General features: G+C 36.3%; 3 protein-coding genes across 3 annotated transcripts; 2 read left to right on the forward strand and 1 right to left on the reverse strand.

Annotated features, from left to right (window-relative positions):
- The first annotated feature begins 520 nt into the window (after positions 1-520).
- Positions 521-3,062, forward strand: LOC143899475 (sentrin-specific protease 8). The gene is made up of 2 exons (XM_077409789.1): positions 521-754; positions 1,760-3,062. Exon 2 carries the CDS (start codon positions 1,764-1,766, stop codon positions 2,451-2,453), a length of 690 nt encoding a protein of 229 aa, XP_077265915.1. The 5' UTR covers positions 521-754; positions 1,760-1,763; the 3' UTR covers positions 2,454-3,062.
- Positions 3,034-15,993, reverse strand: Hao (Hydroxyacid oxidase). The gene is made up of 9 exons (XM_077409787.1): positions 15,834-15,993; positions 14,293-14,455; positions 13,857-14,008; positions 4,803-5,058; positions 4,591-4,719; positions 4,340-4,472; positions 4,051-4,167; positions 3,555-3,666; positions 3,034-3,477 (listed from the first exon to the last, which is right to left on the reverse strand). Exons 2-9 carry the CDS (start codon positions 14,421-14,423, stop codon positions 3,410-3,412), a joined length of 1,098 nt encoding a protein of 365 aa, XP_077265913.1. The 5' UTR covers positions 14,424-14,455; positions 15,834-15,993; the 3' UTR covers positions 3,034-3,409.
- LOC143899471 (N-acetylgalactosaminyltransferase 6) lies at positions 7,125-14,850 on the forward strand. Its single transcript, XM_077409783.1, has 2 exons — positions 7,125-7,715; positions 10,077-14,850. The coding sequence occupies exons 1-2, from the start codon at positions 7,515-7,517 to the stop codon at positions 11,703-11,705; spliced, it is 1,830 nt and encodes a 609-aa protein (XP_077265909.1). The 5' UTR covers positions 7,125-7,514; the 3' UTR covers positions 11,706-14,850.
- Positions 15,994-16,899: the final 906 nt, after the last annotated feature.

The raw sequence follows: 16,899 nt of genomic DNA on the forward strand, positions 1-16,899 counted from the left end.
AATCCCCTTCGTGGGGGCATTAAGCAGGTCTTGTGGTAAAAAAACCACAGTGCAATCACGACACCTTAGCCAAGTGAATAATGGAAATGCCAGAAAAATTTCCTCTTAATATCCACAACTAAAAAGAGACGCCCCGCAGGGCATTAAACGGCAGAAAATATCGCAAACGCACGGAGCAGTACACAACACGTCCGTCTCATACTCACGTCAGGGAGAGAGAGAGAGAGAGAGAGAATGTATATAGTATATTAAATAAAAAAAAAAAAAGAAAACTCAGCAATACAAACCTTTTTATAAATGTTGCTTATTAGTTCATTCTTTTCTTGACTGATATAATTCCATTTTTCGAAGGAATACTGCTACAGCATTGATACACGGCTTCCGATAGGTTTAAAATCTATGCCTGTGCTATTTCCTGTTCCTTATTTGTGCAAGGGTTTTAAGAAACACCCTATATATCGCGAATATATCAAGTCACGTGATGTCGTGATAGAAGGCAGCCATAACACCAGAATTACGTCACATGTATGTACATACATACATCAGTTTCTGAAGACTGCTGAGACGCCGTCATGACATTTGTCAACACGCACTATTCTCCTCTTACAGAAGAAAATATAAATAATCTAAACGCGCGCGCGCGCGCGCGCGCGAAATATATTCGTTTCTAGAGAAAAGGAAGAGTAAAAGGAGAAAAGGTGATACAACGTCTCAACGAGACGGGCATCCATAACGGAAGAAGAAAAGAGCGCTTGTAACTATCCCTTGTGTAATTTCATTTATCTTGACACGCGTATATACTCAAATCCGTCGAGGACAAAGTTGTTCGCTACAAATTTTATCGACAAAATTCCAACAGAAATACAACAGAATCGGTGCAGAGTATGGTGACCGATTGCCTGTAGAAAGCAATCAGAGAATCTGCCATTTCGTGATCATTTATCAACAAATAAAAGCCTTAAGAATATTATACAGATTCGTAAGAACCCGAAAAAATTAATTCGTAGGTAGCAGATATTTATAAGTTTTGAGTAATTTTGTGCTGTATAATCCCGGGGTTGGAATCATAGCCATACGGTTTTGTCACATAATCAAAAAAATATTTCATCCAAATTGCTACAAAAGAGAAGATTTTGCTGATAATCAGATTATGTCGTCAGGCTCTACTGGCAGAAGACTAACTTTAATGTGGGCGCAGATGCCAATCCGTAGCAATTTTGCTCAAATCTGCTGGCATTTTGTCGATAAATAAATTTATAGGGTATATAATGTCTCAGTAAACAAACTATACCTGCAATGTAACAACAGATTGGCAGATTTTCTCAGATATCGCAACAGATCTGGCATTTGTGTCTGTATTAAACTCGTGTTTTCCTAGCAGAACCTGCTGATATAATCTAACAACGGGTTGTTGGCAGAAACCGAGTGGAATCTGTTATTTCGTAAACATTAAAATGGAACATGTTACTCAAATGGTTACAAAACGATAAATTTTTTGCTCAGTTTTTGCAGTCAGTCTGCCACTATATTCTGTTAGCAGTCTGTTATATTTTTACTAGTATTTTTTATCGACAAAATTTGCAGCGGACACTTTCAGAATTAAATTTGTTCTCGACAGATCTGACTACTCGGGATTTTGCTTACTGGATATACATATATTTCTTTATTTCAAAATTAAATAAATATTGATATATTGATTTTCTTCAGTCACATTTCTCTAGATAATCTACATTGGATTTTATATTATTTCTGATTTTAGTACTATGCCGATTTTACCTGCAAATTCGAAGCAGTTATCCGATGCTCGTCCAAAAAATCCAGACAAGGATGATATTGTCCTGAGTTATCATGACTATCTGCTTAGGGCATCGGATGTCGCATTACTGGAGAGAAACGATTGGCTTAACGACATTATAATAGGATTCTATTTTGAATACCTGAATCAACAGCATAGGAAGGACAGCCGATTATTATTTATCGGACCCGAAGTGGCTCAGCTATTGAAGATGCTGGATTCTTCACAGTACAATCTATTTCTCGACCCTATTAAGGCTAAAAATTACGACTTTGTATTTTTCCCTCTGAATGACTGTGATAGCAACGAGGCAGGCGGCTCGCATTGGAGCTTATTGATATACTCTCGTGTAGAAAAAACATGTTACCACTTTGATTCGTCATGCGGTATCAACGGCTCCTCCGCGAAAAAGCTTGCACGGAAAGTGACGAAATATTTTCTTGAGAAACAAGAGAGAAAGTATATTGAGATGGATTGTCCGCAACAAGATAATAGCTACGATTGTGGTTTATACGTCTTATGTTTAGCAGATGTGATATCTATGCATGCTATAAAGAATTCAAAAATAGGCGATTGTAATTGTAGTATCATTACAGAAATGGTTCCCAAAAAACGTGCCGATTTATTAAAATTAATTGACGATTTGAAAAATACATAATGCATAGCAAAGTTTCTATGATTAATATTAATAGTAATTTTGGTTACTACGTGGTACTAGCGATTATGACTTACTTATTACTTACTGATATATTACATCGGTAAATAAACCGTACTGTACTTATGTTCCTTAATTTTTTCTATGACTTTTGATATTTATATTATTATCATTATTTGACATTAAAATTTACTTTTTATTTACATAAAACCACATTTCAAAAATTTAGATTATTCGATAAAAGAAAAAAAATATATGTTATCTCTAAAAATAATTCTTTGAGATCAGGGAACGTTAGAAAATCTACAGCATCAACTAATATGAATATAACATGCGCAACAGTATGAAATAAACATTATTAACTGTTCAAATCCATTTGTTCAAGTAACAGATACATTTGGGCGAATTCAGTACAAATGTGAGGGATAATGCGTTACTAGAGTGACTTGTAATCAGCGTGTTCGACCCTGACCTTCATCTTGAATAGATATCCTGCATGTGCCTCGATTTATAAGAGGTTAATTATAAATAATTGAAGGTTGTGAAGAGGAATATAAGGTGAATTATTGTAACCCGTTTCAGAAACAATAAAACTGATATATACAATACAAATGAGATTTTTTACAACACAATATTACAAACTTTAAAATTATAGAAGTCTTTTGCTTAAGTCGATGAACCTAATATTAAAAAATTATACAGAAAATTATAATAGTACAAAGAGAAATGTGCAAATTATGTGTTTGCTGGTTTGCTCATCAACAGAAATTATATAAATGGAGCAAGTAATTAATAATTTTCTATAGTACAATTTATGTTGTATGATACATTTTTTAAAATAACATAAAATCTTCAATAAAATGAGAACTTTTGCCCATACTCTTCGAATATCTTGTACTATCTGGTATTTAATATCTGGAAATATGTATAACTATATCTGATATAAAATCGATTTATTTTCATAGATGACTATAATAAGATGCATGAACCACCATATCCTGTGTAACGTCTTTCACGGACGTGCAACCTAGAAGAAACAAAAAAATTTCGTTAAAAAAAATATTTAGTACGTATGTTGACGTAAAAAATTATGCTTTAACTTACCAGTTAATGCAAATGCTAGATCAATTTCTCTTCTCATGAGTTCAAGAATCTCCCTAGCACCTTTCTCACCACCATGTACCAAGCCCCATAGCATCGGTCTGCCAAAAAATACCTGAAAAAGAACGCAATTGATTAAATCTGAAAACATACAAGTGAAACATTTGTGTACCTAATACCTACTTAAAGAATCATTTGATATACGAGGTCTGACAATAAAGTTTGCAAACTCGTCATGGTAAAATCAATTAATAGAAATTAAAAAACCGGATTTGAACCCGTATACGTGTGACATTTTTTTTATTCCTAAAGATAAAGGAAACATTGAAAGAAACGCACTTTTTAATATTAATTTGATATTAATGACAGTAATTCGCGAACTTTATTGTCAGACCTTAGGTATATCATATAATATGTCTACAAATTTAACAAAACTGTTCAAATATTTTTATTTATATGTATATATGCCGTTTGTTTATTTATTTGAAGTTATATATACCATTTTTGCCCCCAATGCCAAAGCTTTGAACACGTCGACACCTTGCGTCACCCCACTGTCCATATATATTTCGACTTTGTCCCCCACGGCTTTGCTTATTTCAGGTAAAACTTCGATCTGCAAAAAAATGCAATTATTTCATTTTCTTTCAAATTGATTTGTATATCATAATGGTCCTTTTGACTTATTACAATTATTTCAATAATTCACGCACTGTATATGATATTTTCCAAATAATTGTTTAATACTTTGCAATATCGAAAATTTTTTAAGCAAGAAGTCAACCAACCGTTGCTGGAACACTGTCTATTTGACGCGCACCGTGATTCGATACTATGATGCCGTCAGCCCCATTTTCCACAGCTAAGCGTGCATCCTCTACCGTCAGTATTCCTTTAAGAATTATCGGTAGCGTTGTAATTCTGCAACAATTTGATTCAGACACTCGCTTGATTTGCTTGACACACGAAGGTGAAAGAATAATCTAATGCTTCGAGACATCAAGATAAGGAAAGTTCGCAAACAATGATATGCAGATACCTTTTGAGCCACTTAACGTCGTCCCAGGATATAGATGCATCGAACAATGCGTTAACATATTCATTAAGACCAGAACCGGTCTTCGCGGTATTTATTCGCCTCGATAAATTACCTTCGAAATTTGCGAATCTATAATAAAACAGAGAGCTAGATACTATTTATCCGTATATGTTATTATAAATTTCATTTCAACTCGATAAATGGGTATATACCTCAAGTGACTGGGCAACGAGAATTTATTTCTCAAATCGGGGCGTCTATCACCGAAAAATGGCGCGTCGACGGTGAGAACCAGCGCTTTGAAGCCAGCACGTTCGGCGCGTTTTATCAAATTTAAGGTAACATTTCTGTCATTATAAATATAGAGCTGGAACCACTTTATACCCTTCGGCGCAGCTTCTGCCACTTCCTCTATGCTGCTCGTGGCTATCGTCGAGAGAATGAAGATCGTTCCCGCCGCTTCAGCAGCTGCAAATAAATAAAAGTTACAAAAATTAGTAATAAAGGAATTTGAACGACAATATGCCTACAAAGGCTACAAATTGAACGAAATTATTTCGAACGAATAATATTATAGTTCAAATTATTTATTTTTTATTTTATATATATATATATGTGTTTGTGTGACTTGACCAAATTTCGATTAACTTATAATCAATTAATTCTACCGATAGAATTAATCGCTTAAAATAAAAACCACTAACTATATGTATATATTCATTGTCCTTAATCTACTACTTTTTAAATATATTTTAAACAACAAAACATTAATAATTCTATCCGTTAATAAAATAGCACATTCATTATTATACATATACATATATATATACATTACATATAGATATATATATTATTAGACGTTTTAATAAAATAGTATTATTGGATGTTAATGACAATCATACGCCAATTTTACACGTATATATAATTCTAAATTGACGAAAAGAATTAATCAACAATTATACCGAAACAGATGTCGAAACTTCCCTTCTTTTAGAGCGAGAAGAATGATTGTATATAAAATGCCGATGCGAAAGAAGTGTACAGTTGTTATTTCCAAACACTATTACTACGTTTACGCGAGCGTTACTTCTGTTTACGATAATTCCTTCGCGTAAACGGGATTTTGTAGTAACTTGCGATAATTCACTCCGCGTAAACGAGTGATATATCGTAAGTTACTATACAGAAGTAACGCTCGCGTAAACGTAGTATATATCTTTCAGGAGACCTCTGCTACTGAGGTGTTACGCGAATAATATGATAACGACAGGTTACGCGTGTTGCGCAAACAGGTTGCATGATGCAATCGTTGCAGGTGAAATCGAGGCTCGGAAACTAATGCCAATATAATATTAGTTGGAATAACGCAACGATGTAAAATTAATTAGAATTTAAATAATGGAAAATGCAGGGCGTCGCGATAAAACTGGAAACTAAAACCAGGCTAAAACACGTTAAAACAAATCAAAAAGAAGATCGTAATTTTAATCGACGTATACGTCATTCTTTTCGAAATTAGATTTTTCGAAACACTGTTTTAAACAAACGCAATAAACTTTGGAATCTTTCCTGTTTGGTCCCACACTAAGAATGATTTCTAAATCTCGATTAATTTTAAGTTAGGAATTAATTTATCGAGCCATTACATAATATAATATTTATTAACAAATAAATAGAATTGAATTATTGAATGAATAGAATTATTAAATTCTTGTTGTTCGAAACATAGAAAAAAATCAGAGATTAAGAACAAGAAATTATTAGAAGATTTGCAAGCAATTTTCTGTTAATTGAATTAATCGCCAATTAATTGTAAATCAATCAATGATGAATTTATCGATTAATACCTGTATTATTTAACAACGGATAGAATTATTAATCTTTGTTTGAAGTAAAAGAAAAGAAAGATAAAAAACGAGTTAAAAATTAAAATTTTGCTTCGAGCGATTCTGCCAGTTGAATTAATCAAACGGTTGAATTAATCGCAATTTCATCGAAAAGCTTTAGCGAATACTTCATATATATGTATGTATACTCCGTTCAACGAGAGATCATGGTTATGATTGATCAAAAATAAATAACGATAGGGCACAGAGCCGCAACAAAAGTGTTCGCGTTAAACTATTTTTATTTTTAATAGTGTTGGACAATATATATCTATTAAAAATAAAAATAATTTAACGCGAACACCTTGTTGCGGCTCTGTGATGCCCTATCGTTATTTCTTATTTCCGTTTGATCAACCATGATCTCTCGTTGGACGGAGTATATAGTAGGTATAATCATTTCTTAAAAATTCATCTGTTCTTATTTCTCATTTGAATTAAGTATTTGAAATACATTTGCGTACGACACACGTCTTTCGATCGATGGCAATCGATAAGAAACCGTTAAGTTCGCACGGGGACGGGGCCCACGGGGGACGGCAAAAAGATGGGAATAAAGCGGTCAGCGAGCGAGACGAGAGATCGCGCGAGCGGAACCGATAGAAAACGAGCTCGCGAAGGCGATTTCCCACTTCCACCCACCCCTATAATCAGTCATCGCGCGACCGCGACAGGCGCCACAGGCCATCACAGGCGGCGGGCGGTAATCGCTAGTCGCGCGTGTTGGCCGTGCAGTACGGTTCGCTGCGTCGCGTCTCGCGTCGGCTCATTATCATCAATTATCATCGCGTTTCGCGGAGGCTATAGGCGCCGCGCCGGGCGGGAGCGGGAGTCGACAGTCGACGGATTATCTCGGGATTTCCTGGCCGCCGCGCAGCGGCGATGACGGACGCGGGGCGTCCGTGTATTCAGTGTGTTCACCACGAGGCCCGGCCCCGTCGCGTCTGCCACGTACGCGCGACGAGGTGAGAGGTGAGGTTAAGTTCTCGTGAAGGGAGGCCGGGGCGACGACCCGCGAGACATGGTCCTCTCGCGAAGATGAGGCGCAACGTGATCAGCCTGGTCAAGTTTCTCCTCCTGGCGGCGTTCACCGTGTTCCTGACCGTCGTGGTGTTCCGCTACGCACGATCGCCACCGAGCCGTCGGGTCTCGGCGCCGCTCGACACCCTGGCAGCGGCGGCGGACCCGAAGGACGACGGCGGTCGAGGAAACGACCCGAACGACGAGCGTTCGCGTCAGGTACGAATCCGGGAAGGCGCACCGTGACTCCCGTCGTGGAGTCGCGGTAAAATGGGCGTTACACGTCGATTGAGTACGAGTCGAGTGAAATCTGTCGGATACAAGTGTATCTGCTGTAAATTTTGTCGGCAGAACGCCAACAGAAACAAAATCTGTTAATATATATATTGGTAGATTGATTGCAGACTCTCTTTCTCTCTCTGGCATTTCGTAAACATTCAGATTGCCAAATCCTGTCAGAAATAGATTTTGCAAAGTGTCTATTACAAATTTTGTTACTTTAGTGTCAATAGAAACATGAAATTTTTGTGTTACCAGAATAATGATAGTAGATTGATTGTAAAAATTAAAAAAAATTCGCTATTTTGTAATCGTTTAAATGACACCTTATGATAGTCAAATCTGTCGAAAAAAAAAAACAGATTTTGCAGGGTGTCTGTTACAAAGTTTTGTCAGTAGAACACTAATAGAAACATAATAAAATCTGTTAACAAAATATGACGACAGATTGACTGCAATCTGTTTCAAAAAATAATTGGTTACTAAATAATTTATTATTTTGTAATTATTTAAATATTTTAATTGACACCCAGCTAGCCAAATCTGTCAGAAATAGATTTTGCAGAGTGTCCATTACAAATTTTGCCAGTAGAATGTCAATGGAAACATAAGATTTGTTAATATGAATGTGATAGTAGATTGATTGTAGAAACCTAGAAGAATTTGTCATTTTTGTAACCATTTTGTAACAACTTAAATACCCCCCCCCCCCATGATAGCCAAATCTGTCGCAAGCAGGTTTTGCAAAGTGTTTGTTACAAAATTTTGTCAGTAGAATACTAACAAGTATGGTGGCAGATTGGTTGCAAAATCAGCTACTTATTTCATAAACATTTAAGTGATATCCACAGATTGCCAAATCTATATCCGAAACAGATTTTGCAAAGTGTCTACTACAAATTTTCTCATTAGACAGCTGACAAAAACAATGAAATTGGGAGTGTGCACGCGTGTGCATACGTCTGACAATGATGTGCACAATTCCCTCTCTCTCATCTCTTACTGTTATTGCTGGTATATTTCATATTCATAAGCACAGTATTGGTGCCTCATCACCATTCGCATGTACTTCTTTGTCTCTTTTCCATTCTATCTAACGTTTCCCGTAGCTTTTTATTGTCGTACACATGCAACATTTTATTACTAAAATCTATTAATAGAACATTAACGGATCTACTGCAGAAATCAAGAAAAAAATCTACTATTTCATAATCATTTAAAAATACGTTCCACTTGAATGATCAAGAAATAACAGATTTTGCTCAACTTTTGCTGTCAGATTATGTCAGCAGGCTCGCTGACAGAACAGAACATGAGATTAATGCGAACGCAGTTGATGCCAACGTTCCGTAATATTCCATACACTTAAATCTAGATATACACAAACTGTTAACGTACACTATTTACACTATTTACACATTAAAGAATGAAATTTAAGTCATTATCTTGAATTAGATAACATTTTGTTACTTTTAACTACCATGTGTGTCGAATTTTATTACTTTAACACAAAATAGTATTATTTTAACCCATGTTGGTTTAGATAAATTAACGACATTTGAGTAGGAGCAGTGGCGATCTATAGGAATGGTTAAAAATGATACTCAAATTGAGTATAATTTGACACCGCGAACTCAACAATGTATTATTAACATTTTGCTCACTGGTGTATAAATGGAAATCAGTATTAAATCTCGTTGAGCTCGATTCCCTAAGAAAAAAAAATTCGTGACAGGATAGAATCTCGCGCCACCCGTCGAGGAGGGAGAATTGGAACCGTTGTAACTTCGTTGAGTTCAATTTCCTGCTGGCGCGGTAAAAGAAAGCTTGCTTGAATAACGTATTTATAATAAATACGCGGATCCTCTATGGCATCCGCAGTTGAAGCATTAAGTATCGTACCAGACATTATACGAGTAGATCTTATGCGGATACTTAAAAACCTACTTTCCTCATATGCACACAACAGTTAGCAAACGAGTTTTAGTTGCATCTCTCTTGCATTCCCAGCGATCAGGAATGTACCGAGGCGATTGGGTGCCCAAGCAAGTTATTCGTTTTTTCTACGATCGCAAAAAAATGCCATTTGCCGACTCTTCAGTCGTGTACCGCTACCGGATCACCGTCGATCGTTTTCTGATATGATAACAGTGCTATTTAATACATATGAAAAATGGATTAAGATTTATTTTTCAATATTTATCTTATCTCTTCAAGAATCTCTGTAAACAAATCTATTATGAAAATAGGCAACGGCCATTTTATTTTCTCTCTAATCACTAATTTCAACATATTTTACAGGACGTGGACGACAAAATCGATTGGCACGACTACAAAAGCATCGAGGAAGAAGATAAACGAACGGGGATAGGAGAACACGGAAGACCAGCCTTTCTTTCCCCGTCCCTCGATGTGCGGAAGGAAAAATTGTATCAAGTAAATGGATTCAATGCAGCTCTCAGCGATGAGATCTCAGTGAATCGTTCAGTGCCTGATATTCGCCATCCAGATTGCAGGAAGAAGAAATACTCGAAGAACCTGGATCCCGTTTCTGTGATAGTGTCCTTCCACAACGAGCACTTCAGCACGCTACTTCGAACCTGCTGGAGTGTGATTAATCGCTCGCCGCCTTCCCTTTTAGAAGAAATTATACTGGTCGACGATGCCAGCACGAAAGTCGAGTTAAAAAAGAAGCTAGACGATTACGTCGCCCAGCACTTGCCGAAGGTAACGATCGTACGATTACCAAAACGCTCGGGATTGATCAGAGGTCGACTGGCGGGCGCGAAGAAGGCGAGAGCGAGAGTTCTCGTGTTTCTGGACTCGCATAGCGAGGCTAATGTGAATTGGCTACCACCGTTGTTAGAGCCCATCGCGCAAGACTACAAAACCTGTGTCTGTCCGTTCATCGATGTGATAGCTTACGAGACTTTTGAGTATAGGGCGCAGGACGAAGGCGCCCGAGGGGCGTTTGACTGGGAGTTATATTACAAGCGACTTCCGTTACTTCCGAAAGACTTGAAGAAACCCGCAGAGCCGTTCAAGAGCCCTATAATGGCAGGCGGTCTGTTTGCGATCAGCGCCAAGTTCTTCTGGGAATTGGGCGGCTACGATCCGGGCTTGGATATATGGGGTGGCGAGCAATACGAGCTGTCCTTCAAGATCTGGCAGTGCGGCGGTCAAATGTATGACGCTCCGTGTTCCAGGGTCGGTCATATCTATCGTAAATTCCCGCCGTTTCCCAATCCCGGCCGTGGCGACTTCCTGGGAAAGAACTACAAGAGGGTCGCCGAAGTGTGGATGGACGAGTACGCGGAATACATCTACAAGAGACGACCTCACTTACGGGCGTTAGATCCGGGTGATTTGTCGGAGCAGAAGGCGTTGCGCACGAGGTTGCACTGTAAACCGTTTAAATGGTTCATGGAGAACATAGCCTTCGATCTCGTGGAGGTGTATCCGCCCATTGAGCCGGACGACTTCGCTTACGGGGAAATCAGGAACATGGGCGCGACCGATCTGTGTTTGGACTCGAAGAAGCGGAAGAGGGACGAGCTTGTCGTGATGGACACCTGTTTGAAGGACGATCCGAAAGTGTTGGGTGAGCAGGAGTTCCGGCTGACCTGGCATAAGGATATCAGGCCGAAGGATCGCACGGATTGCTTGGACGTGTCCAGAGGCGAGGAGAAAGCACCGGTGAGCCTGTATCCCTGCCACGGGAAACAAGGCAATCAGTTGTGGCGTTACGACGTCGAAAAACAATGGTTGCAGCATGGTTACTCGTCGAGATGCCTGGACACCGATCCGGGCAGTAAAAGAGTATACGTGACCGCGTGCGACAAATCGTCACCCACTCAGAAATGGCGGATAGAGCAAGTTAACATGAAAGCGATTAATAATTGGGAGAACATAGGACCCAAGCTCAAGTGAACTCTCTTCCCTTGTACTGCCATAATGTCTCTTGAACGGTAGGCTCGCGCCAAATTCCTACTCGTTATAGAAATCTAGGAAGGAATTCCTTTATTCCTGGTTACTAGTCATCGCAAATTTCAATTTGAGCAACATACTGCACTTGTGTTAATAATAATTAACAAAGAGCAAGACTCGATCAACGCGCGGCCCGAGTAATTTTGCACGTAGCGTAAGGCGAGATTTTCGTTCCTTGGGGTATGCAGACTGGATAGTAAACGGTCTTCATATCGGCGGATGTGTCTATACATATCGCACAAGCGCTCTATCGTGCCTTACATCATATAGCCATATGTAGGAGTACGGTACGATAACGATTTTAGCATTAAGTTTCACCTTTCGCTCAAATTAATATTACGGTAAACATTATATCTTTTTAAAAATGCCACTTATTAAGCAGGAGTGAAATTTTATTTGTTTATACATTTTATTTGTATTATAATGTTTCTTATTGAAGCAAATTGTTTAAGGAACAAAGTTCTAGATATTCTATCGAGAAACATGAATATAATTTATATGTATAGCATAAATCATTCATAAAGTATTACAAACTTTTTTTTGTAATTATTAGAAATTATAACAATTTCGTAATTTTTAAGGTTTATCTTTTTATGTCGCATAAAAGGTTGAATATGAACATTAAAAAGATTCTTTGCAATCTCTAATAATTCTTGAAAAATTAACTTTTAATAATTTATGTGACACATCTTGTATAATAATAATAATAATAACTATTCATTCCATTATCATTAACTCATATAAATAAATATTATGAACTATTTTATCAGATTAGATTATTTAAAAAAACCAGTGAAGAAAGAGAAGATATAAATCATTCTCCATTTTCAATGCATTATGAGTAAATTATAGAATAACTTGAAATATAAAATACATATATTTTTTTAATAATATGCAGACATGATACAATACAAAAAACTGTAAAATGTTTAACAAATATACATTTTTATACTCCTAGTATCTTTCATAGTATTTTCCAATAAAATATAAATTTTTCTTTGAAATATACAATTTCTAATTAAGTAGAAGAAAACTAAAAATGCGGTTTACTATGTGATATTGTCTCTTCTCTGTATTCCAATTAAATATATGTATATAAAAGCATGATTGCGTTTTATTGAAAGTTATTCTACGATATACTCGAAGGATCAAAATAAAAAATGGAGCATTCATTAGCAATTATTGTAAGAGCAAATAAATACATTTAAAGCATTATTCTTTATATTTGTCAGTATATTAGTTTATGTTTGAGCGCGGATTTTTGATAATTATGCAATAATAAATTAATGTTAGAGAAGTATTGTTAACTGTCTGTGATCGTTGGTGTGTCTGGGCTAATCTTTGATTATTACTATTTTTATAGCATATTTATATGATTTAATACACGTTTGTATTAAAAAAAAAATCCTTATATATTTTTTACAATAAACGTAAGTACCAATCTGATGATAAAAGTACAGTATACATTAAAGTTATAGTTCTAATCGATCAGCAATCCCAGGTGTCACACACACACACACACACACGCACGCACACACACACACACACACACACACACACACACACACACAAAATATCTCGCTACTAGATAAATATGGTCAAGTGATTCTTATCGAAAAGAAGTAACGTTTTATTTGATATATCCGTGTCATGGGGGGTAAAACAAGAAAATAAAACGGAAAATGCGAGGAAAAGTGCCTAATGTTAGATTTTCATATATGTGGTCCTCCCACCGCATCAACGCTTACAGATGTCTAATGTTTCCGAATGAACCGTATTGGAAAAAGGAACCAACAAATCACGTCCAGCGCAATAGTTCAAGATATGGTATATAATCAAATCAGGCAGGATCAGGGCACGTATTATGGAACTTTTCGAAATGGATTCTGATCGGAATCATTCATACTACGTGCCCAGATCAAAACTGGATCCTGATCAAAGAATACATTTAGATAACACCATGTGACCAAAGTGTTCTTGACAGTAGGGGTTTCGAAATTGTTCTGAGAGAGAAGAAAGAATTGGACCAAGTTACGAACAGCGTCAAAGCAAGAGGGTATAATCTAAGAATTATTTCGCGAAATGTTTACTCACCCCTTGCATTGGCGCATTCTCCATCGGGATGTGCCATACGCTGCATCGCGGTAGGTGCGACTCCCAAGGGCATTGAAACTTTGTGACCCAACACCGTCGTGCTTATGTCCCTTTTGGACACGTCTCGCAAGAATCTAGGACGTATTCTGTAACTGCAAGAATATTAAAAATTATCGAGAACTAGGACAAGTCGCATTTTTTATCGCCAACCTATATGAAAAATATATACAATATATCCTATCTTTCTACACAAATTACTTAAGGAATCATATATGTACAATATGAGTATCTAAAAAAATTGTAACGACCTTTTCAGCTCAACTGTTTCACATCGAACACATACACTTTCTTATTTTCCACTCTTTTCTCTCTCTCCCTCCCCCTCTCCTCTCAAAATCTTTTCTACTTTACTTTTAGATTAAAAAGAGGGATTTACTTTTTGAAAGCCTCCCTATTCCATTTTACGCTATACTCTTCTCCCGCACCGCTCTTGTAGTAGTCCCTCACGGAAGCGGGCAAACGTTCCAGAGCATGCTTCTCGTAGTCTTCGATGCACACGTATGCCATCCTGCCGTGTCAAAAATTAATATTGTTGCAATCTGCAATGAAAGTATCGTTATTGTAACTTATCTTGGAAATGAAACAAGAACACTTTTACTAAATCTAACAAGAGGAGGCCACGAAGATTGACTTGTCGATTTTATTGAAAATTATTTTGTTGCGTCAAACTTTACGAACTTTGCTTTGCCAATTCTGAGAGCATGGTTTTACATGGAAACTTGATTTAATTTTTATTAGCGAGTCTATCCAAGTGGCTTTCTCTTGAATTTATTATGGATTTTCCTGTGCTTTGTTCCCGAATCTTCTCTTGTAAGATATTGTTCTTATAATTTTTATTATTATAACGTTTTAAAAATATTTTTATATCTGTCACTTGATATTTTATACGATATAATAGTAGATGATAATAATAACATAATATTGCGAGCACACGCAGCGATGTTATACAAGAGAAATTGTATAATTTGAAGAGGAACTACAAATAAAAAAATATATTATCTCGAAAGTAAGAAAAACTTATAGTAAATTCAAAATTGTATAATATGCATTGGTCTTATAATTTATGTCGAGACAGTGATCTCAGAGATGTTTCGCGCGAAAAGAACTTATTTATAATTAGTATTAAGGGGATCCTATATAGCGAAGGCCAAACTTCCTCGATGTCGATAATATGTCGACACTTCTAGTCCTGTTTTCTATGTTTTATATATATATATATATCTGTCCTTGTCCGATTGCTGCGCCATCTCTCGCTACACGCAATACTGCTTATCTTATCAACCTGCATGTGCTTTTGCATATATAAAATTTAAAAGCATGACACTTTTTTTCTAGACTTCTATCGTAGTTGTAATTGCACGATATTGTTCTTCAATGTTTTCCCCAGAGGGCTAGTATCTCATTTTGTATATATAAACTGCAGTATTTTTGTATAAGCAAATATTGTCGTCAGTGACAGCTCTATGTGCCCAAATTTTTAATTTTTTTTTTTGTTTTTGATTTAAAACCGACACTAGCCCCCTACATTTTTGTGCGTACTTTAATTCTGTACAAAGATTTTGCAATTTCGTAAAGCCAATTAAATGTGGTTTGCTTCTAACTAAACGTCGGTAATTATTGCCACTATAGGATCCCCTTAAAAGTAGATAAATTGATATTTTATAAGGTAACAGCAGATAACTGTAAATGTTAAATACGAAGGTCACAACATTACGTAATCGGGACAACTTGACAAATGCTATGTCGTCGTTTATTGCACGACTGTAGTTAAATTTCTATTGATAACGTAGACGGTTATCGTTGTACTGATAATGCGATATACAGTGGATACTGATAGTGTCAACGTCTTGAAAAAAAAAATTATAGATAAAGTTCTAGAAAATTTGTATGTGAAAGAGATTAAAAAGATAGACTTGCCTTCTGGATGGCTCGTTGTTCACTTCTGCTCGTCTCGATCGTCAACAAATGACTGACTGTTCTCGGATAAATCCTCGCCGATAGCACGACGAAAGTTAAAAATTTAGTTATATAACAGATAAAACTGTTTGCTCTTAATAACACGGGTTGTTTCCATCAGCCTCCGCAGCGATGCGATGAATATGATGACTGTCTTCCTAAGGATATATGACTTGAGATAACGCAGATAATGGTCAATATAAACATTTTCATTCCAAGGAGCGTGGCAATTTCGTAACGAATTGTATGCTCTTCCGTGCCATTATATATTTTTCATCCTTAGTGGATTACTATCTAATGTAATGTCATCGTATAATTCAAATCGATGCAAACTATTCGATGTTACATGCCCTCGAAACACGACATATTTTAAGTAAGATAAGAAGAAAAACTCTTCGCGGATTAAATTTTATTTTAGTGACGGTATACTGGTAAACAATATATTATACAATAGTATGCTAAGTCGAAGCGTATTCGCTACGAATTATACAGATGAAAATTGAAAAATTCAACTCAAGAGTACTCAAGACGAATTGAGAATTATTAAGCTTATTAAGAATGACGGGTCTTTGTTAAGATAATAATAATCAATAGCGCGACGCGTGCTAATACCAATAGTAATGATTTTTCGAAGGGAGAAATCTGAAATTGTTATAAAATAAAATAGGATAAGGGTCAGTATATACGAAAGAGGAAATCTATTTCAATAAGTCTTTTTACAACTATGCAAGTGTTTCGGGGGGAAAAAGTTCAGAATTTCCTTTTTTCACGTAAAAAATTGTAGCACAGATTGCAAAATGAAAGATTTAACGGGATATTATATTAGGCATTGTTAGGAAAATCGTTTGAAAAATTTCTTAAAAAAGATCTCAAGAATATTAGAAATCTTAAAATTCTAAAATAGCATCAGTTGTGGCAGCCATCACAAACATTGTTGGCTTCTATTTCAACTTGTGTTACTGACGAAAACTTATTCAGACAGTCAGAACTATCGAAAACAGGTTTTGCAAAGTTTCTGTTACAAATT

This window comes from Temnothorax americanus, unplaced genomic scaffold (genome assembly GCF_048541705.1).
Source record: "Temnothorax americanus isolate GAGA-0224 unplaced genomic scaffold, ASM4854170v1 Scaffold27, whole genome shotgun sequence".
Classification (NCBI taxonomy): Eukaryota; Metazoa; Arthropoda; class Insecta; order Hymenoptera; family Formicidae; genus Temnothorax; species Temnothorax americanus.